Genomic DNA, 22595 nt, shown 5'->3' with positions numbered 1-22595 from the left:
TCAGACAGACATATGGCTCCCTTTGAGAATGTAAAAAAGCCACACTTCTTACCAACACAAAGAGCTCTCATCTTTACACAAACACTGACCTCCGACCTGGATGGTGTCTGGGTGAGCAAAAGGCAGGAAGACAACCATTCTTCCAATCAGACACTGTAGTTGGGGGATATGCTGAGTGGGTCCAGCTGTGGTAGATGGTGTAGAACTTGTGCTGGGCGGCGTTGTAGCGGTGATGATTGGTGGTTGATTCCCTGGATACTGGGGCAAAGGCTGGTAAGGTGGATGGCAGATTGGCGGGGAGAGAGGATGGTAATAGGGATGAGGGTAGTAGCAATTGGGTGTTTGGGCGGGAAACTGGCCAAATGGATAGCTGGGACTGTCGGTTTGTGTGGTAGTGGTTGGAAGAGGGGAAGGTGGCGCGAAAGTAGGATGTGAAGCGGTAGCAGGCTGCACGTCAAGGCCCGGATAGGAAAAATGTCTATAATGATAGTAAGAGCTGGAAGAGGCAGGGGGATGAAATGCACCATGGACTGGGTGCTGTGGACCAACAGGTTTTGGTGGAGAGGGAGGAGGCGGTGGCAGGCTGGGAGTGGAAGAAGCAGGTGCTTGGGTCACTGGTGCTGCAGGATAGTAAGGCATCTGAAGATAATACTGACGGTAATTGGGACTTGCTGGTGGAACAGTAGTAGATGTTTTAGATGCAGCGGTTGGAGCTGGTGTTGCAGCAGGGTAGTAGAACGGCACATACCAACCAGGTGCATAGTCAGAAGAGCCAACAGGTAATTTGGAAAATGGTTGGGAAGCGCTTTCCTGCACCGGGTTAATGTTTGGTGAGGATGTAGCTTGTGCCATTGCAGGTACGTCAGGTTGTGGGCCAGGATGAAAGCCCTGGGACAGCGGAGGGTACTGGAATCCAGGATAGGGGTAGCGGGGGATGTTAGGAATCTGAGCAATTGGCTCCTGGGTTGGAGGAGGAGGCTGAGGAGAGGGGAACTGAGGCTTGACTGGACAGGAGAGGATGTATTTCTGATCATCTACCACGAGATGGAGATCATTCTGGGAAGAAAGCATTACATAAATGGTACAAGCCAGCCACAATAATCCATTCATGTCAACGTTACTAAAAAGGAGTTTTTAACTTGTTATGAAACACAATTTCATACTGATGCCTCTATATGACCAACATAAGCAGATGAGACAATTAACAAGATAGGCATTACAAATAATCAAATATTTGTCTTGTATGATTCCCCACAAAATGATGGGCGAGCTAAAAGCCTCAAAAAATAAAAATAAACTTCTACGTAGTTGCTTTAAATAACTTACTCCACGAGTGATACAAGGAGCTCTGTCAGGGATGAAGAAGGTAAGCTTTCCAGGATGGGCGGGGAAACGGGCCGCGCAGTCTTCTGACACGAACGGACCCAAACGGCCAGTCTCTGTAAAGCAGATTACACGTCACTCATTCCGTCAATAACGGGTCAGATTCAGTGATGCAGATACCACTGAAGTATTGATTATTGTGATAATCTTACAGGTCGAGTATATATAAATTTGACCAATCCTAATTATAGGACAACAAAATAAATGAAATTGATTAGTATATCGCCATTATTTCCTGGGAGTGGAGAGGACTTTAATACAGCATGTTGAAAGATCTTATATAATTAGAGGGAAAGATTTTAGTTAAATGTTCTTGTAAATTATATGATACTAAGCTATATAGTACCATGCACAAAGTGAGTTGCTCTCAAAAACAAATAATCAATCCGTCAAACCACTCTGCATTATTCCCCCCAATAAAAACAAAATACCTATGACCCCCAGTATGTGTATATCCTGCTCATTTATCTGCACTGCCATGCCGTAGGAGGAGCACACGACCGAGAGGGCAGCGTTGGAGACGGTGGGGGCAGGAGTGGACGTCTGCACTGGACAAGAGAGCTTCAGTGGGCTGCCCCACCACAACATGGGCAACACGTAACTGCCATTCTGACGGAGAGAAAGAAAAAACAAGAGGGTGGGGGCTATGAACACAGGACAAGGGAGTAACTGCTGGTGGAGATATGTGCTGGTGCTGCTGGTGGTACCTCCTGTATAATGTAACATGCATCATAAGGCACCATCATCTCAAGGTCACTCCATGACGTCTTCAACGAGTAACGGCAGTACGGCGGTAACTGGAACGGGGAGATGGGAGAGGCTTCCTCTGTGGCGAGAGAACGTTTAACTCATTTTAGTGCCGAAACGGTCACACGTTTAATCCATTAGTCGATCCAGTGTCAGCATCTATCAAGCTCAAATATCTGCAGGTTCCAGCATCTTAAAAGTGATGATTTGACGATTCTTTGTCTATGGTTAGAACTGTGGGCCGCACAAAACTAGCAATTTTAGGACTCTGCAAAATTGTGACAGCAACATCTAATCATTTGACATTTTACAGCATCAATGAATTATCAATTGAAAAAAAAAGCAGATTACTAGAAAATGAAAATAGGAGTTACTGTCAGCTTAAACACTATAGTACAGCATGGTTTTCACCACAAGTTCATCATGTCACGTACATTTAAATGACTTTTATAGAAAACATTCTGTTATAGTATATTTTCACCAGGCTCAAACGGGGGGCAAAACCGGTTGACAATTATTTGTATTTTCACGAGTTACATTCACTCTCTTTGCCATCTGAAATGTTGCCTCTTAGTTTCTGCACTAAAGCTGTGGGCCCCTTGAATACTTTACAAGATGTCCCCCACCCGCCATTAGCATAGTCCACCAACAGCACTGCCCCCTTACTACGTAGCATCATACGTCTCACCTCGGTCCACCAACAGGTGTCTCAGTTCTTTCCCAGAGGCAGTGAAGGTCATGACACTATCGTCACACTGCACCTCAGGCCTCATAGCCAGCCACTCAGAGAAATGGGAACCAGAGTCAAATGAGGGGCCCGAAACTTTCCCTTGGACTCCATGAAAACCTAAAAGGACACAAATCAGCATGTAAACAGAGATGAGACCAGGTCCATGCCAAAGCACCGCTGTGAAAGAAGTATGCAAATCATTATTAAGCAGTAAAAGTAGCAATACCATAGTTTAAAAATAATCCAGTCCAGAACTTAAAATGTTCGAGCACAGACATCGTATTAAGTACAATGTTGTAGTTGGTCAACGTGGAAAAAATTGTAATACTTTACGTTAAATCTGTAACAATGGACCATATTTTATAAAGTGGTGTTTTGTAAGTAATTAAAGCTCTTAAATATATGTAGTGAGGTAAAAAGTACAATAAGTCTCTGAAATGTGAGTAGACGTATAAAGTCGCATAAAATAGAGGGGAAAAAATAAAACTAAAAATGCTATGTTACAATGACACCGACTCAAATTACATCACCTGAGCCTGAGGCCACATTTCCACGCAGCTTTCTCTGGAGCCACGCGAGGCTAAACATATAATACTTATTTTTAAATTGCTGCGGTACGCTACTCAAACCCCCGGTATACGTTGATTTGTTGACTCTGTGGTGAGGCTTTTACCTGTAAAATCTGCTTGATATCCATCTTCAGAGTCGGAAGGCGAGGACCTCGGTTCCGTTCTGATATCACCAACAGTCCAAGACCAGCTGTCACTAAGTGTCGGTACGCTGTAACAAGAGTTTGGCTCCGCGGGGAACACGGCAGATTCAGGCCGAAGCTCCGTGCGACCCGGCTGGGAGGATTTGCGCGGACTCGGGCCCTGATTGATCCGTTCACTCCGGTACCGACCTCCCTGCTGGGCGTCGTTGTCTTGTTCAATCTCTTCCCACCTGGCCGCGGTTGACTTTTGAACTTTGTACGCAGTTGAACCGTCCCCACGCTGTCCTAAACTTACCGAATGACTTACTTGGAACATGTCCCAATAAACGGTTACAACTAATAAAAACGAAGCAAATCTATCTCTCCTCTGTTTGTACGACATCCCCGGATTGTCTAGGCTTTTTCCGCTCTCACGCGCACACACGCCTCAGCTGAATTTAAGGGCGATTAATTAAGACTCATTAACAATGGACCAATGAGAAGGCTGCACACACGGTACGGCGGAATCTGCTGAGTAAGACATATTGATAACTTGGCCCAAACGCTTGAGTACACTTTTTGGTGATCATAGTGACACTATATTCAATACCCATTACCACTCATTGCAGTATGAGCATGTTAACTTAATTGGAGTCATCAAAGTCATCTGATTGTCTGTACTGATGAGTTTTACTACAAAAACCTTTTAAAAAAAACCCTACTCATTTCGAGCATGACAGTAATTTCGGTTCCTAAAATCTCACACATGGTCACAGAAAGTGATAGAAAAGTATCAGTTATTTTCCCCAATGATCCAAATTGAATGCATATGAAAAACAAGATGAAAGTATGCCTAATTTAAAGTACTATTGTTTTTTTGTTTTTTGAAAGAACATGATTTGCCCCAGTTGCATTTGTAATAAAAACAAACTTCTGTATGTCAGTAAATCAGTACATCTGTAGACCACACCATGCTCTTTGTCTACTGCTGGTGGTCTCGTGACCACATTGTATCACATAATCTGATTACCAAGAACCCGAAGAAACAAACACACCAGCGATGTCTACCTATAAGAAAAGAGATACACGAACACTTAGATCTATGCAGTGAACGCTTTATTTGACTGCATCTAAGTGTGCGTGTATCTCTTTCATCAGTTTGGACTTTCTGATACCTGCAGCACCTTAGCTAAGATTAAGACGGACGGAGCGGTGGTCATCCTGCATTATTTAATAACCGTGTGAAATACTAAAGATGTCCTCTTTCATTCACAGACGAGAAGACTCCTGATCCTCGACACCTTGTGGGGTGAGTGGTTTTGTGCATAAGGGGTGGCTGCTTGGATTCAAAGTTTATTTTCAGAACACTTTTTCCAAACCTTTTTAGTGTCTACTTAAGACCCCTCATCACCAGTCACAGATGTTTACCAGTTGGTACCATTTCAACTAAAGAGTGACTCCTTTTTTTGGGTTCCTGATGAAATAAGATTAGTTCACACACACAAAAAAGATTAGAGGAAAATAAATAAATATCCATTTGTGTCGGAATTAGTTTTTTGTGAAGATGTGTGCTGCGTAACGACCTCAGCACATTGTTGCTGCATGTGGCCTCTGCTGGACATATTGTACATGCTAGTAGCTCTGTGAAGCGGTTCTTTGTGCAAAAATGCTATCATTAGCATGCTAACTTTCCTGCAATGGCAACGCTAACGGGACCGATACGAAGAACAGAGCAGGTGTCATGTTTACCGACAACGTTATCAGGATGAATCGTGGAAAAAAAGTACGGTAAATGTCTGCATAAAATGTTCCATCAATCAGGTAGCTGTTGGTAATTTAGTCTGGACAAAAGTCGTGCTCGGCCAAATGGCCAAAGTCTTTGATCCTGATATATGTAATTCCATATCTCAATAAAAATATGTCACAATATAACATGTTTTCTGGCAATTCATTCAGTTAATCGTCAACATAAAATAACCACATGTTTTGTATACTCTTGAGCGAATGAAAATACTTGACAAATGACGAGTATCTTCTCATTTAATTCAGTGCAAAATAATCAGATTTATGATTTCGTCACCATATGATTCCATTGAAAGTCAATAAGTCATGATATTGATTTTTCGTCCAGCCCTAGACCAAAGTGGTGGACCAACCGTCAGACGTAGCCATCCCTGGAGCCAGTCAAAGTTAGACATGAGATTATTGTCAGCATTTATTCCTGAAAGATCCCATCATTTCAGCAGCAGCTACTTCTCTATAATGTCTTTCCCCACTGCACAATGGATGATAGATTGTAGGCTACTTCCAAGCGGCCCACATGTTGTTACGGGAATAGAAAACTCCAGTGACTCAGATCAGGAGAAACCAGCGCTGCTGAGCACCCACTCACCGTTCACTGTGAGGATATGAAGAACCATCAGGGGTCAGATATAACGGTCTGCCTTCTATTCAGAGTTACTACGAGGAGAAAGTACTTCCCCGTGTCTGTTCCTACGCCCCGTGACAATGATACGGCCCTCGATGTGATTTTCATCCCAGCGATTACGTTAATAGAAACGGAGACCATACTCCAATGGCTCTGTCAGTGTTGCACAAAGTTATGTAACACACAACACGTGGGAAATGTGCTCGCTGTAAAAGAGATATTAGGTTTCAATAGGTCTGATCCGACTTCAACAAAACCTCGCCCCAGTTTAGGCCTCCGGTGTATTACAGCACCATTACATTCAAGTCACAAAGAAAAGCATCCAATTTTGTGGGAAATGACTACACGGCAATCTTTGAAACAACATATACTTCTGTCCTGAAGGTGTTTCCAAATTTCTCAAACAAAAATTTAGGTGACAAATATTCCTTTTTAAATAAAGTTGTCCTCAAATGGTGGAAAGTAGTGGATTTATTCAAGTACAGTACTTGAGGTACATGTACCTGACTTGTTATTTCCTTGAGTATTTCCATTCTATGTTATTTGTACAGCACATGAATCCATAATAAAAGTCATCATTAGTCGCAACCCTATAAAGCAGTTAAAACTGGTTCCACCTTGAGCAGCTGCAACAGTAAAATGCTTCTTACACATTGATGCATCTCTGTTAACAATCTAATAATGTCATAATATAATATATCATTCACAAGGGACGTTTTGCATTACAGGCATTAAGTACTTTTACATTGATACTTTAACTACATTTTGCTGTTGATACTTAGAAACGTTTAACAACATTTGACTGCAGGACTTTTACTCGTAGTGGAGTGTTTTCCCTGTAGTATGACTACTTTTACTTAAAGACAAAGTCCATCCTCCTTTCTTTGTTAACAAAGAGTTTAATCCTACGGTTGTTCAGTACATCGGTGCGGTTCAGTTCCTCGATTCATGGACGCCAGTGATGACAGTCGTGCCTCCCCAGCTCTATTTCTTGAATACGTTTCAATGCGTTTGAGGGCTGAAAATGTCTGCTCGACAGAGGCAGCAGATATTGGGATCGTCACCGCCAAACATGCCAAAACGCAAAAAAAATGATGTCTCGTAAAAATGTCTTACATATCTTTAAACTTTACTTTTCTCAACAGTCACGCTAGCCCACTGACCAATCAAGCCGCACGTTAATGCTGACGTACTTGTAGGCCAGCTAGAAGGCTCTGGCACGTCAAAGAATTCTGAAGGCCTCTTTTGAAAAAAAAGAGAAGAGACATTATGTTCTGGCTGCCTGGATTAGATAATACAGTAGAAACTTCAGGAAAAAAAAAGTTCAGGCGAGTCTTTGGGGATTCTGGGAATCCATTCAGAGCAGCAGTTGGTGTTAAAAAAACCTTTTGGGTTTTTTAGACATTGCCTCGAGTCTCTACAGATTGTTTGATCCATTGATGATGCTTAACAAACGACTGTAGCAGAGGGGAGCCTTCAGTGTGGCTCCATGCCAAACCACTGAGAATATGCATCCCACTTCCTGTTTTGCTTCCATCATAGTCTCTGTTGTACTCTCGCTCTGCTTTTCTGCAGCGAGCCGTGTAAACCTTGATTCCTGACTCCGTGTTTTTTCTACCGGCCACAGATGACCCGAGTGGGTTAGCGTCAGTGGGATTCCTAGTCTCCTGATATGTTTCCAGGTCACTGAGTGAATCGGTGCCGTCGACAAATGAGGGAGTGGTCGGTGAAAAGAGCAAAAGGAAGCAATTATGGTATCTATCTTCATCCCACCTCCGGGAGGACAAAGCCGCCATTGTAGCATTGGGATCGGGACTTCCTCAGTCCATGTGGTCTTCACTGAGGGACTGCACGACCTGAGGGGAGAAAAGACAGAGGCAGGCATGATCCGAGGCCTGTTAAGAGACATAAATGCTCTTTTACTTATTTTTTTGACATACTTTGTAGAAATAAGAAGACCCATAACTGCTCAAGCTTTCCCTCATCTGAGACCGGTGATAAAAGGCTTTACCAGATATGCACTGTCTGCCAAGTAATCCCCGAATAACATGTGATTTGGCTACAGCCAATAATAACACCTGACATTTAAAATACGACTGTTTGCAGTTAAAATGAGACCGTTTATCTGAAGAGTGTAGAATGTTAATTTACTTCGTCCTGTTTCTGGTGGCAACTGTTGCTAAAGTGAGTGAATTTTCCTTTTTACTCCGACCCTTTTGTGTTTTAAGTGTCCAGAGGAAAAACCCAAAAAATGTTTTATAGTCAAATGCAGTTTACAAATCCAGGAAAAGGTTGCTACGTGTATTTTATGAATGACATTTCAATGGAAGGTCAGGCCACATGTGTGATTGAACCACTTGAGAATATCCAGGATTTAAATGTCAATACATATATATATATACATATATGTATTTTTATATTTTGCCACAAAGTGTCACATCATTGGATTACTGAGTGCTTATGTGAGGAAAAATCATGTTCCTGCACATTCTTGTCATCTTGCTGCTGTCAACAAACTCAACATGTGTTTAATGTGATAAGAGCAGAATCACTGAATAATCGATTGAAGGCTTTTTTTATTGATTTTTTTATTTCACTCTCGCCAATCGAAACTGCGATCTACATGAGCCAGTGTTTCATTTCACTTTTCACTTGCTTCAAACACGTTGGTGTCAATGAAGGTGTCCCTGCTCACCTCTCAATGTCCCATCTTTGGAGAAGTAATTGTATGTGTTACTGTAAATGAACCGGTAAAGAGCGTGGAAGCACAAACAAAATACACGATTATGTGCTTTCCAAAATTATATTTCATATTCATAGGGGGGGAGGGGGATACAGTATACTGTAGCTGTACAAAGATGAGAAATGTCACTCAAATAAATCATCAAGCTGTGGGGATCTGAGGAATACAAAAGTCTGAATCATTTTTAAATGAGTGATCCTCTTTACGCACAGTTTGGAGCTGAAGGGACAACCTCGTCTGGACATTTCATTGAAAGGGGGAGAGAAAAAAAAAGAAACTTCATGGGTGGGGCTTGGTGAGAGGAAAGAGAGGGAATGGAGAGGGAAAACAGGGTGATGTGTGTGCTGTGAATTCAAAGCTGGGTGGGTCTACGCTGTTTCACATTCCCAAAATCACTCCCGGGGCCGTGCGTCAAAGCACTTTCAGGTAACTTTTAAACCACGTTGTTTACACTTTGTGAAGTTGTGTTTTACGCACCGTGCGCCGTGAAAACGCTCTCGCGCATCATTTGTGAAAGTCTTTGTTCTTTTTTTGTTGCGTAGAGTGCAGAAAAGTTAACTACAGATTTTCCAGCCAGCGCTTTGAAGAATTGTGCGGATGAGCGCAAAAGAAAAAAGAGTATTTTAAAGAACACGCAGCGCAATAACCTCTGCGGACGATCATTGAGTTGAACAGACAACAGTGTTTATAAGCGTGCAGATACGTTAGAGGTGTGTTTATTGTTGTTTTATGTCGTCGTGTTCTCGCGCTCTTTTCAAAGTTGTTGACTCTAGTACAGGCCCTGTGTGTGCGTGTGTAACGGAGCGCAGCCCGTTTGAGGAATGCCCGAACACCGTCTCAACAAGAGCGCCTTTCTTGTCGACGGAAACGGACTAAAGCCGAGAAAAAATAACGAGTCGTTAAGCAAACAGATAAGTGTTTCTGGGGCCTGCTAATGGAAATCAACCTTTTTTTTTTAAAGATGACAAACCGGTTGTGTGAGGTGTGTGTGTGTGTGCGTGTGTGAGAGATAGCAGATGTGCGTGATTAAAAAATGTGTCCGTCTGCGAGACTTCTGGGACGAGTTTGGGCTCGCATGCAACGGCTCTCCTCTCTGTCAGTGTTTCTTGTTTCATTTCGTTCTGTTTCGAGTGTCCCGTAATAATTTGGGACAGCTGTTTGAATTGAATTTCCCTCGTGCCTACACGCCTCCGTGCGCCTACACGCGCACGGACTAAGGTAAATCCGTGCGCTGGATAATAAATAGCCTAACGGCGTGCGTCCTTTTTTCCCACTCGTTATCAGTTTACAAAAGGCCACGATGTTGATGCTGGCTGGAATCGTTGTTCTGCACATCACCACCATCATCCTGCTCCTGGTGGCCGTCATTGATAACGTGAGTGGGTTATTGTTCTCTCTCTCTTCTTCCCCCCCCCCCCCCCCCCCACAGTGCTGAAAGGAAGAACAAAAGGGTTTTAAATTAGGTACTAAATACCGTCCAAAAGGCACTTGCAAGATCCTTCATACTCCTCAAGCAATATGTATTTCTGCATGGAAATACCCAGGCGTCAAATGACAAAATATATGCTTTTTTTCCTGTATTTTGCCACCCACAGTGTTAGACTGTCACCAGCTCTTATGGAATATTTAACCGTCCCATATTGTAAAAAGTGAGATTTTTTGTCTTTTTAAGATTATAAAGCGTCCAAGTGCTAGAAAACAAAGTTAGTAAGAGCTCACATAAGGGGGCACTAAAGGTTAAGCATTTCAACGAACCCTGATATGCTAGATAAGTGTTTATTCCCATCTTCCCGTATGTTTTCAGGCCTGGTGGATCACTGATACAGTGTCAACTGACTTGTGGGGCAGATGGGAGTTGACGAGCAGCGCCTGGCATTACACCAACCTGAAAAACTACCCTGAGGGTAAAGTTCACTTGTTGACGCGATCCGACTGGAGCTTCAATGTGTTGAGATGCTGATTAGGGGATTGGAACACAATGTGCTCAGAGGTTATCAGTGATTATTGTATGGATGCTAATAATAACAGAGCAGTTATAATGCATGACATTTAAACAGGGCTATTGCCTTGTTCCTGTGTTGATGTGGGCCTTTCACGAGTGTCTGTTTTGTCATCCTGCTGCTACAGAATATCTCCAGACGGTGCAGGCCACCACAGTGCTGGCCTGTATTTTCGCCATTCTGGCCTTGTTTGTGTTTGTGGCTCAGCTGTTCACCCTGCCCAAGGGCCAGAGGTTCACCTTCACCGGCATTTTACAGCTAATCGCCTGTAAGTAAACCCGGAAGCAAACGTCAAGAAGTATCGATTTATTTTTCTTGCTTCATGTACTGGAGATTTGTACTTTTCCATGGAGGATGTGTGCTAAACGCTTGACTTCAGAGTTGTTCTAGACATCTGTGTAGCTGTAAATCATTTCATTTGATAGGACCGAGCATAGAACGGCTTTAAAATGTATTCACTTCCTCTCAGAGGAAGCGAGGGAGAGCAGAGCTAAATATCTCATGAAGTTGAGATGGTTTTTTTTATTACGGGTGCAGTTTTGTGTTCCAAGTAGAAGTCCTGCATTCAGAACGTTAACTTAAGTAAAAGTAAGTAACATTTGAACATGTATTGTCGTAACTTTATCTAATTGGTAAATTAGCAAGGTGAGACAGTCATCTTTAGTTGCTACACCGTCCTTGTTCAGGAGCCTCATCTCGCAATATGAAAAATAATGACTTCTTAATTGCCTCGTCTGCGTCCACGTGACAACATTTCCCCCCTTTCTCTCCGGCAGGCCTGTGTATAATGATAGCGGCCTCAGTCTACACGGCCGAGTTGCACGCCAATGAGACGAAGGGAGGCTACGGACACTCCTATGTCCTGGCCTGGATCTCTTTTGTCCTCACCTTCATCTTAGCCATCACCTACCTCATCCTAAGGAAGAAGAGCGAGTGAGAGGATAAAGGGGCCGAGGTCAGGCCTGGGATCATGATCCCGGTTTGAATTTGGGAAATTAAAAGAATGGGATTTGCTTCATAAATTGGAGGGAAAAAAAAAAAAAAAAACTTTAAGATTGATGATCTACATCTGCAGCTAGGAAAACGGGGGAGGATAATGTCCGATTGCTTAAAAGAGCCATTTGTTTATATTTTGAATATTATAAATTGAAATGGAGCTCATGCTTATATTACATGAAGGGCTGAACTTGACAATTTTACTTCATAGATTTCTATTTGATTAAAGGGAGAGGAGGGAAGTGTGGGCTAAAACATGATGGTTGTGCTTATTTCACAGCAGTGTATCCATAAAATAATGAATGAATCAATAGTCTTTTAAAATGTAGTTACATATACAATTGGAGAATAGTCCATATCCATTAGTACTGTAAAGGAGTAGTTTGAAATATACAAGCTTTCTTGCAGAGAGGGTTGATGCCAGTATTATATCCCAGCAGAGGGATAGCTTAGCATAAAAACTGGAAACTGCTAGCTAAAAAGCAAATTGTAAAAATGACAAATTGTGGTTTGCGGGGGCGATGAGCTGCAGTGTTTGTTGGCCACGCGTCGACGGAAACAAACAAGAAAGTGAACTTTAGAAGGGGTGGTTTGCGGAGTTTTGACAGCCATGCTAGCTGTTCACCAGTCATTGTGCTAAGCTAAGCTAGCCTACTGCTGCAGATAGCTTCATGTTTACCAAACAGAAAAGAGAGGTATAATCCTTCTCATCCAACTCTGCAAGAAGGAAAGAGCAAATACTTCCACATGTCCAACTACTCCTTTAAGAATCTCACTAAGTTGGCCATGTGGGAGGAGAAAAGCCCTTTAGCGATTTAGTAGTTGAAAATACTCTGAGATGAAAGTGCTTATCATCCTGTATAATCACGTGGTGAGGCTGACAGCTACTGCAGCAGGTTCCCAGTGGAAGAAAATACTGCATCTGTGAAGGTACAGCATGTTGGCAAAGCTACAAGAGTCCCGTTGTAGTACTTGAACAATAAGGAAAGACCAGCCTCAATATACAGCACAAGTAGTTTTAATCATGTATCCTCGTTTTACAACTGAAGTATAGTGTATCCTTTTTTGAATCTATGTACATTGTAACCATTATATTTTTGTAACATTTTGTATGGAGTGTTTGATATTGTGTGCGTGTAGTTGGCTGCTATCATAAGAAAAGTGCATGCAATGTGTACAGGTGAACTTTAAGTGAACCAGGATGGAGGTCAATGTTTCATCTCACCATAATTCAAAACTATGCAATAGGTTTTGTTTGTAATTACATTGGAGTTGAAGCCATATCATTTAATAAAACAAATCATACCAAAAGCCTTCGTGTTTCATCTATTAAGCTGCTGCGAATGCAAGAAACGTCACTGTTGCACAAGAAATATGGATTCATTGGTCCAGTTCTGTGGCCTTCACTTGAGAACACACAAGATTTCATTGAAATTAATTTATATTTTAATTTAAAACTACAAAAACACAGTACTACAAAATCCCATCGGCTTTTCACGGATTTTGAAATCTGTGGGATTCTCTTTCTGAGGGGAAAGTTTGGTGTTACAACATTGAGGTTTTGAAAACAACACTTCTTCGGGCCTTACAACAGACCCAGTCAGACACAGGAATGTTCCATTATATTAAGTATCGTTCCCAGAGGAAGGCAGGAAAGCGGACTAAATGCCTTGTCCAGACGGCGTGATGCGCTCCTGAACCACCAGGTGGAGAAGATGATTCTGCTCTGCAGTCAGAAACGGCCTGAGGGGAGAGAAGAAACGACACATAATCAATACGGAAAACGCAGACAGAGAAGCAATAGAAACGCTGCTCGATCCCCATCACGTGACGGAAATTAACATTTTTTGAGTGCTCACCAAAGCTCGGTCTGGAGAGATTTGAGGGACTCTGTGTCTTTCTCCTGACACGCCATCTGCAAAACAGATTGGCTGTTAAACGCTGCACGAAATAATCCAGAACTGCAGAGTCAGATGATCTTGACAAGTTCTCAGCATCTTGTCAATGATTCTGCACATTTATAATGTGGATACAGTCTGTTCATCCCAAACAAGTAGCTTTAATCTTTTGATTTAAGTCAATAAACATCAATCAAGAACTTTGAATACTAGTGGCCTGGTATTAAAAGACTACACGCACTGACACCACTGCTAATGGAACAAAAATAATCATTCCATTGGCAAGGGAAGACAGACTCCATTATTTTCCCTGTATGAAGGATCAGGAAATCCTGTGAACTCTACAAGTATGTGGATGATAAAACTCACCACTACTGACTGCAGGAGCAGGAAAACATTCTCGGGCAAGAAGGTCACTGAAGGAGAGGACAAGACCCATGATTACACCACTTCAAGAATATGTGATTCACAGTGAAAAGCGCATATAATTCATGTGTTTTTTGCTTGAATAACAGATGCATATTGAGGTGCTTTTACCTTGGCTGTGAGGGTCAAAAGACTCCCATGCGTATCTCTCCAGGGTCTGGGCATGTTCTGGTAACAACTTCTGAGGTGGGGGCTGTGAGGGAAAACAAGCAACGTCGGACCAATTAAAGCGCTGCTGCACCAGGAAGTCATGTACAGATGTGGGATGGATCAGTACTGGGATACGATATCAATACTTGGTATCAGTCATGCAATATTTTGTGTTGCGTCGTTGTTGATGTGGAAGTGTTTTTTTATGTAACTGGTCTGCACAGTGTTCATGTTGCTGTGTATCAGTGGTAACAGTACTTTAAACAGGGGAACACTGTGCTTCATCACAACTAACTATTAAACAGCTTTGAAGTGAAGAGAACTGTTTGATACATTCTTCAAAAAAGGATTGTCCTTTATTGAGGCCATATTCTCCACTTCCCTGTGATAAAGATAGTTTTCTGGCAATGTCTTGTCTTTCTATATGAAATCAACATGCTTACCTCAAGTAACATCAGCAGTAGAACTCTGGAGATTTCACATTTTGCCACAATGTCCAAAAATGCCCCTTTTCCAGGAAAGTTAAGAAATCAAATCAAATCAAATAAAATGCAACACCGATATTAAATATGATTATTTTAAGCAGTTGGAGCTTGTAGATCAATGCAAAGCCTCACCAACAGGGGTGTTGATGCCCGGTAGCTGCAGTCCTCTCTCCTGGCACATCAGCTGCATCTCTGTGAACACCGACAGAGCACCGTCGTAGTCGCCTGCAAAAACCACAAGAGAAGTGTAAACTCTAGATAATTGAGTCAAATCACATGTGCACGTAAAGCACTCATCAGCTACGTATCCGATGTAAACACACAGCCCCGAACTCACGGGTGAGAATTTTACACGTGGCTATTTCTCCCATTGACAGCAGAGCTTCAATCGGCGTCTGTGTTTGCAGCTCTGCAGCCCTCTGGAAGTGAACGATGGCCTCTCCTGGTCTGTTCATCTCCTGTTGAGACCAGAGGAGGAGTTGAGATTAACTTGTCATTCGAATAGCAGTACATCAAGTCAAGATCAAGTTCATTTATCTTTCAGGACGGCTTGGAGCCGAGTTTTACCTTGAGAGCATTGCCAAGTTCTAGACACAGGCTGGCTGCCATCACAGGCTGGTTCATCTCAATGTGCACCTGTAAGCCATTTGCACATCAGCATTATCTTACGTCTCTTTAGAAATGTGGAAACAATACAGGCATGTACTCCATGATCTACTCTGAAACCCTTAATGAACTACAAAATGTACATAAAATGTACTACAACTTTAATTTCCCAGATATTTTCCGAGAAAAGCTGTTGCTTCAAGCACTTGAAATAAAACGAGGAGTCATCATGTACCTTGATGGCAAAACTGTAGCAGTTGAGAGCAGCTTGAAGGTGCTCATCAAAGCCCGGGGCTTGCAGCGCCCTGTTCTCCTTCTCAGATGAGAGAAAGAGGCGGGCAGCATCGGTCAACGCCAGAGCCTCTCCAGGAGCGTTGAAAAGAGTCTGCTCACACCTGCAGTCAGGATATTCAGGGTGTGCAACACACAATCCAATAGGTCAACAGTAAACATGTGATCGCAATTCGACCAATCAGCGTTTATTGGGCTGAAAACAGAGTAGCAAGAGTTTCAAATGTTTGTAACAAACACGATACGCTGTGCCCGACATGCTAGTGGGGAACTGACAAATTACTAAATGAATGCACAGACATTTTAGTAAATGTTTGATGGTTCCGGTCGAGCCCTTGAGTGGGATCGACGTGTCATAAATGACATTTACATGCTTTTTAAAGAAACAGCAGTTACTTGAGGGATCTTCTGTGATTTGAAGGTAGGCCTTTAAGTACAGTACATGGCTGAAACTATGTGAACACCTGTAAAACTTCAACCATATGTGAGTCTTGAACATCTCATCTAAAGTTGCTACAACAGCCTCCACATTTCTGGGAAAGCTTTCTGCAGAATTGGGAGCAACGCAAGTACACAAACACATGTGGACAAAGGTGGCTGAATGCTTTTGGCCACAGAATGTCTCCTGTATTGTGACTCTGAGATGATTCTAGGTCAATCTGGTGCAAAAGGTATGAGAATACATATATAAGTGTTCATAAGTGATACAAGAACATAGGTGTTCACTCACCGAGCCATGGCCAGGTTACAGAAGGCAGCATACTGAAGGCAGTCCTGCTGCTTCAGCTCCTTAGCTAACTGACCTAAAAACACAAAGTCAAAACAGTAAAATATATATTCTCATTGTCCCAATCTCCACACTCACGGACCTAGCACAGTGCTGTCCAATTCGTATTTGCCTCATTTTAAGCCCTTACGGTCTCTCACACTGAACCATTTACCAGGTGACAACAGTAAGTTTCTGAGGGTTCAGGGTTTAATGCCGTAGGGGGTACGCTGGGATTGGGCCTTTGTCAGTGTAAAGGTAGCGGTAGGGTGTGCAGTGACTGACAGAGACACTTACCAAACTGCTCACTCGCCTCCGCTACATTGGGCTTCCGGAGAAAACGTCTGCCACAAGGAAACACAAGACTTTAACATCTCTAAAACATCACAATTAGCAAGCCAGTAAATACGCTTCAGGTAACTGTATTTCCTTAGAAACTACATTACAAGCACTTAAAGGTAACGTTAAACAGCGTCATGTGATGCAGAGTCATGACAGGGACATGCTAACTATTAGCTTAACTTAGCTTATAAGCGCTAGCTGTGTATATTTGTAGCATTATTGTCAATAGATGTTACGCTAACGCTGATATTCAGTCCTCTTTCTATTTGAAGTGCTGTAATTCAACCTTACTTTTTTAGTTTATTTGAAACAGCACGGTATCTCGCCAGAAAATCGCCCTCTGCAGCCATGATCAATGTAGAAAAGCACAACAAACCAAACCAGGAAGTCCAACTGACAAGAGCGTTGTCATTGGCTCGTAGAATCGATGCCTTGCAATGTCTTCTTCTTCTTCTTTAAATTTGATTGGCGGGCCGCAACCAACTTGTATAGGTGCATACCGCCACCTACTGTACCGGAGTGTGCAGTTTCAGAGTAACCTTTTCTTCACTGTTTTCCAACTAAATCCAACGGTCTAATCCCGTTTCTTGAAGAAATCGCAACAGTGCTCTGCAGCACTCTCGCCATTCTCCGTCCACTGCCAGAACTCCCTCCAAACTCCACTTCCGTCCCAACTGACATATTTTTTGCTTCAAGATGTTCCTGTCTGAATTGTATCTTTGACATTTCAGGATAACATGCTCCACGTCTTCAGTAACATTACAAATAGTGCACTTATCTGAGTCCATTTTTGCCATTAAATACAGCGTTGAGTTAAGTCCTGTATGTCCGACCCTTAACCTTGATATTATGACTTCCTCTCTTCTGTACTTCCCTTTGTATGTCTTCACATTTATGGATTTCTGAATGTTATAATAATGTCTTCCTTTGTTATCGTTGTCCCACTTCTTCTGCCATCCCGTCCTGCCTCTCTTATTAATGCTTTAGCTTCCCCCTTTCCAAAAGGAATTTTCAACATCTCCTCTTATTTTAGTTTTAGTGCTCTCTTTGCAATCATATCTGCTCTCTCATTGCCCTCCACACCTACATGAGCAGGAACCCAGCAAAATTGAACATTAAGTCCCAGTCTTTGAAGTCTCAACATTATCAGAGATGCCTTGCAATGTCATTGGTCAGGGTGGTTCTTATCACACACGGAAATGCCCAAATAAGGTGATATGCTACAAAAACAAACATAATTCAGACTGACTGGTGGCAGATTTATTTATTTCAATTTCTGTAGTAAAACTCTGAGATACTTTACTTATACTATTTTATCTTTTACTATATTTCAGAGGGAAACATTGTGATTCTCATTTTATTGTACATTTTACTCCACTATATTGGTTTGACAGCTCGTTATTAACAATGCAGCATTGTTATGCAGTGGATTTTTATAGTAAAATAGTTATCAGCCTAGCTACACCTCAACCAAACAGAATGTTAATATATCCTTAGTAATAAAATAATACATTGCACAGCTTGCCTGCATAATGGAGTATCATTTGCTGATAATACGTTTGTGTTTTTACTTGACAAATTTACATGTGACATGAGTATTTTTTACATTGTGTTTTTTTCTAACTTTCACTTCAAATAATCTAAATACTTTCTGATAACATGTGACAATAAGTCAGCAAAGAAAACTGAGATCATCTCAGCCACTAATATAAATATCTCAATCTGTTGGAACAAGTTTATCTCTGATTCAGAAATTCTCATAGACAGACTCAAATACGCCTTCATGCTGGTCTTGTGTGGTCTCTGCCACCTGTGGACGAAGCAGAAGACAGGTCACCAACTGCATGTTGAATTACTTTCCGCTGATAACAGAGAAACATGACGAAGCACCTGAAGTCCACACTGACCGTTTCTTTGGGTTCCTTGGGTTTAGCTTGGCTTCGGTCTGGCTCTCTGCTGACAGCTGAGTGGTCCAGCACATCATAAATGGACCTGGGCCGAGTCTGTAGACCCTGTGAGAATTTTCCAAATCAGTTTACAAGAAATATAAAGACAAACATGTGAATGCAGGGAAGACGGTGGACAAAAATGACGTGGCACTGTTGAATTCAAGTGAAATATTGACACAAGTCTTTACACTGATGGGCAGAAAGATGCTTACGGCATAGAAAGACGTAGACGGAGCTGTTATCACATCCACGTTTTCTTCCTCCATCTCTTCTTCTTTCCTTTCTTCTATGTTCTGCTTCTGTTTTCTGCCACGGTTGCCACATTCTGTCTAAACGATGGCAATTTAATGCATTAAAAGAAACATTAATGACAAAAACTGGATAATAACGCACAAACTAGGCTAAAAGTCATTTTGATCTTCTTGTGATATAGCAGGATTCCAGCCCAGTTGTCCAGTGTGTCTATATATTTAATTCTTTATTAATGGATTGGTGAATCCTTTGAGTTTAGGAGGTGACTTAGTTACTGGTACACCAATGACCTTACTCACAAAGGGAAGGTTTGATTTGGGTTTGTGGTTGCTAGTCACAGAGGCTGCTCTATATTAAGAATTTGTTTAAGGACAACCACCAAATAGCTAATTTTGTATTGATTTACTCAATATAAATTGTACATTAAAAACACTCAACCTCATCTAGAGCTTCAGAAACTCATCTGTCATAACAAAGCAATATTGTGACATTCCAACATGCTGTTTCTTAATGTCTGAGGTCCTGAGCAGGACACATCTTACCCCATGTCCTCTGAAGACATACACTGAGCCGACCACACTGAAAACCAGCAGCACACCGGTGAGGACGGCGACTGCGATGAGTTCTGTGTAATTCGACATGTCGAGGTCCCCGCCCCCTGGAAAAACACCCTCCGAAGGGTCCCACCTTAAATCTGAAGGGACAAAAAAGAAATATTTCTGGCACAAAATTCTGTTTATTTTTTATTCGATTTTTTTTCTTGGTGGGCTCTTACTATTCTCCAAATTAAACCATCAGTTGGTTGAACTATTGAAATCCCATGTCCACTCAAACTTTACACCATAGGCCGCATACAAGAGGTGGAAGTCGTCACCGTGACGTCACCCATTGGTTTGTGGACTGACGTCTTGAAGCCGTTCGGCGTTTCGGCCGACGCCATCTTGTTTATTTGCAAACAGAAGTGACACCAGAGGGTGGAGCTAAGTACAAACGCTGAATCAGACATTTTCAGGTGACTAAAATGTTAGTTAATTTTCATGAACTGAAAACTCACTGTGAAAGGGTTAAAGTTGTGCCAACACTGACAACTCCCAGACTAGACAACGCCATGGTAACGACCTGTCAATCACATAGCCCCGCCCTAAAGCATACCCTAGTTAATGATCTATTTGACTCTAAATGGACCAACGTACTAAATGAACATCATGATGTATTGAAGAAGACTTGAAACTAAAGATTGAGATCATTAACTAAATACAAGTTTCAGCCACTTCAGCATTGGCTTCCTGTCCCACCACTACCTCACTTTTTCCTTGCTGGTTTCCCAAGAAATGAACACACATTATGTGTTCATGGATGTCATTCAATCGATCGTTGCCAACGAAACTCAAACAACTGTTCACTTCAACCTCATTTTTTTCATTCACATTCTCTCCTTTTCATACTCACTTCTCACTCGGAGGTACCAGTACACTTTGGCTGTTTTATATTGGCAACTGTATTCTCCTGAACTGGTCACGTTATTCAGCTCCAACATCAGATCGACTTTTTCCGGCTGGACGGTCTCGAGGATGGTACGTGTAAAGATCCGTTCGTCGAGCGGATTGGAGCACGTCAGGTCGTCGCTGCTTTGGTTTGCTGGCATCATCAGCTCACAGCTCAGGTTGAGCTTTTCGCCTGCAAAGGCCACAAAGACTGTGTTTTTCAGGCGAAGTTCTGTGAGGGGACATAGAGGTTCATATTAGAGCTGAAAAGATTTGTCGATTACTCGAGAAGTCTATCAGTTGTTAAGCAAAAACATCAAACGTTCTCAAATGTGTGAATTTGCTGTTTTTCTCCCTTTCACATCATTGTTATGAATCATTTTTGCGGGGTTTTGGTCGGACAAAAGAAGCAATTGGAACACTTTCCTTTTGTTACATTTATAGATAAGGTAGAATATATGATTCCTAAAAAAAAAGTACATTGGTCATGAAAATAATCGTTGATGTGATGCTAAAAAAACATATATCTAAACTTCCTTGACGGCAAACAATCGGAGAGTTACATTAGTGATCCACAAAGTTGTTTTTACCAAGTTTCAACCTTTATCCATAAGTACATTGTCAAAAATATAGTTTCGATGGCTTACTTGGTGACTCCAGTCCTGAGCACACAGCTAGGAAAAAAAAGACAAACATCCAGCTCCACATGAAAGAAAACTGCCAAACTTGTCGAGCCTCCATGTTGTGATCCTTGGGGTTTTTCTGGGGACGCTATGAGTCTACCTCGTTGAGGTTGTATCTATTCAGTGTTTCAGTTTGTCTTGGTACATAAAATGCAGTGCTGGGCTTCCTGTTTCTGGCAAAACCACTTCCTCAAAATGTTCTGTTTATTTTGAGACTTTTAGCAGCACTAATGAAGCTCTAGCGTAAGCCAGGAAGACTATACTCTCGCATGCCTAAACCCGTAGTTTATTTCCCATACATCTGCCGATCACTCCTCACGCATACACACTTATGATTTCATTGCTGTTATTGTTTGGGGCTGTTGATCATGTTGATCAGCTGTCTAGATCATCTGGTCTCTTCTATCCAATAGCACAACGACACAATTACATCGTCGGCCTATCATCTTGCTGCTGTCTCTTTTTAAATATGACTGCCTCTCTACCTTCGGTACGTTCTTGCTGCTGTTACGCAACCCTCCACCTCACCACCTCCGCACAATCTTCGCAGATCCATCAGCTTCATCAACTCATCATTCTATCAGCCTCATCAGCCACCATCACCACCAGTATCTTGACTCCACAGGGGGATTGATGTTGCTGCTGCTCAGGGCAGAGGCCCCTCGATTACAAATCTCCCTGTAGAGTCCTAGCGCCACAGACTCTGAAGACTTTATCGTCACATATCATTTGTTCACAGTAAACAATTATCTTTTCTTTATCTGACTTGTCTCTCCTGATTGAAATGAAAAGAACATTCAAAACTGACATTTAACATTAAAGCCTGAAAGCATTGCACACCACCAGGACACATCCACATCGAAATAAAATTCTACAAACGTTGGCCCCTATCTTGCTTTGTATTGTGTTAAGGGGGATTTTTTTTGTCTGGTTGCATTATTTCTGTTACGTCAGCCTCTGGTTGTGAAGGGAAGTGCAATGTTGGCTTTCCTCCACAGCGGGACAGTGTTGGAGAAACAAAAGTGTGAGCCATGAACGCACACCCCGTCATGTGATTTTTAAAAGACAGGGGAAGCAATGGACTCGAGCAGCGAGAGAGAAAGTATGTGGTGTGTGTGTGTGTGTGTGTGTGTGTGTGTGTGTGTGTGTGTGTGTGTGTGTGTGTGTGTGTGTGTGTGTGTGTGTGTGTGTGTGTTTGAGAGGCTGGAATCCAGCTGAAACTGCCTGGTGGTAATGTGAACCAGCTGTGGCTGACGGTTGTGACTTCTTCACAGCAGTAACTCAGCATGCAGATGTTGAGGTGCGGCGGTTGTGATTATCATTTTAACCTTCGGTTGTTTGTCTGTTTTTCTTCACCCCTCCTTCATCCCTCCTGTCTCCTCTCTCCTGTCTCCTCTCTCCTCTCTCGAGACTTCACTCTTTCACCATTTTCTCTCTTAGTGGCCAACTCTGACCTCACCTCAGCCACAGCATGAAAACAGACGCAGTGAGCTGGAACATCTGGATGCTAGTCAATGAAGAATAATTCATTCCATTTCATATCCC

General features: G+C 42.2%; 3 protein-coding genes across 3 annotated transcripts; 1 reads left to right on the top strand and 2 right to left on the bottom strand.

Moving 5' to 3' along the window:
- Nucleotides 1-9017: 9017 nt before the first annotated feature.
- LOC306784674 (epithelial membrane protein 1) lies at nucleotides 9018-13029 on the top strand. The gene is made up of 5 exons (XM_079278747.1): nucleotides 9018-9148; nucleotides 10007-10097; nucleotides 10527-10626; nucleotides 10850-10990; nucleotides 11499-13029. Exons 2-5 carry the CDS (start codon nucleotides 10023-10025, stop codon nucleotides 11657-11659), a joined length of 477 nt encoding a protein of 158 aa, XP_079134873.1. The 5' UTR covers nucleotides 9018-9148; nucleotides 10007-10022; the 3' UTR covers nucleotides 11660-13029.
- A 152-nt stretch (nucleotides 13030-13181) lies between these two features.
- On the bottom strand, nucleotides 13182-17061 carry f8a (coagulation factor VIII associated). Its single transcript, XM_079278735.1, has 12 exons — nucleotides 16974-17061; nucleotides 16638-16684; nucleotides 16305-16377; nucleotides 15519-15678; nucleotides 15245-15313; nucleotides 15015-15135; nucleotides 14810-14902; nucleotides 14636-14700; nucleotides 14154-14235; nucleotides 13986-14032; nucleotides 13578-13633; nucleotides 13182-13461 (listed from the first exon to the last, which is right to left on the bottom strand). The coding sequence occupies exons 1-12, from the start codon at nucleotides 17030-17032 to the stop codon at nucleotides 13380-13382; spliced, it is 954 nt and encodes a 317-aa protein (XP_079134861.1). The 5' UTR covers nucleotides 17033-17061; the 3' UTR covers nucleotides 13182-13379.
- A 923-nt stretch (nucleotides 17062-17984) lies between these two features.
- On the bottom strand, nucleotides 17985-21151 carry nfam1 (NFAT activating protein with ITAM motif 1). The gene is made up of 6 exons (XM_079278736.1): nucleotides 21015-21151; nucleotides 20333-20599; nucleotides 19426-19577; nucleotides 18844-18960; nucleotides 18590-18694; nucleotides 17985-18492 (listed from the first exon to the last, which is right to left on the bottom strand). The coding sequence occupies exons 1-6, from the start codon at nucleotides 21106-21108 to the stop codon at nucleotides 18430-18432; spliced, it is 798 nt and encodes a 265-aa protein (XP_079134862.1). The 5' UTR covers nucleotides 21109-21151; the 3' UTR covers nucleotides 17985-18429.
- Between the last annotated feature and the right edge of the window lie 1444 nt (nucleotides 21152-22595).

The sequence above is a fragment of the Melanostigma gelatinosum genome (assembly GCF_949748355.1).
Source record: "Melanostigma gelatinosum genome assembly, chromosome: 11".
NCBI classification, from domain to species: Eukaryota; Metazoa; Chordata; class Actinopteri; order Perciformes; family Zoarcidae; genus Melanostigma; species Melanostigma gelatinosum.
Note: the sequence above shows the minus strand (reverse complement) of the source record. Positions and strands in the feature narration are given on the sequence as shown.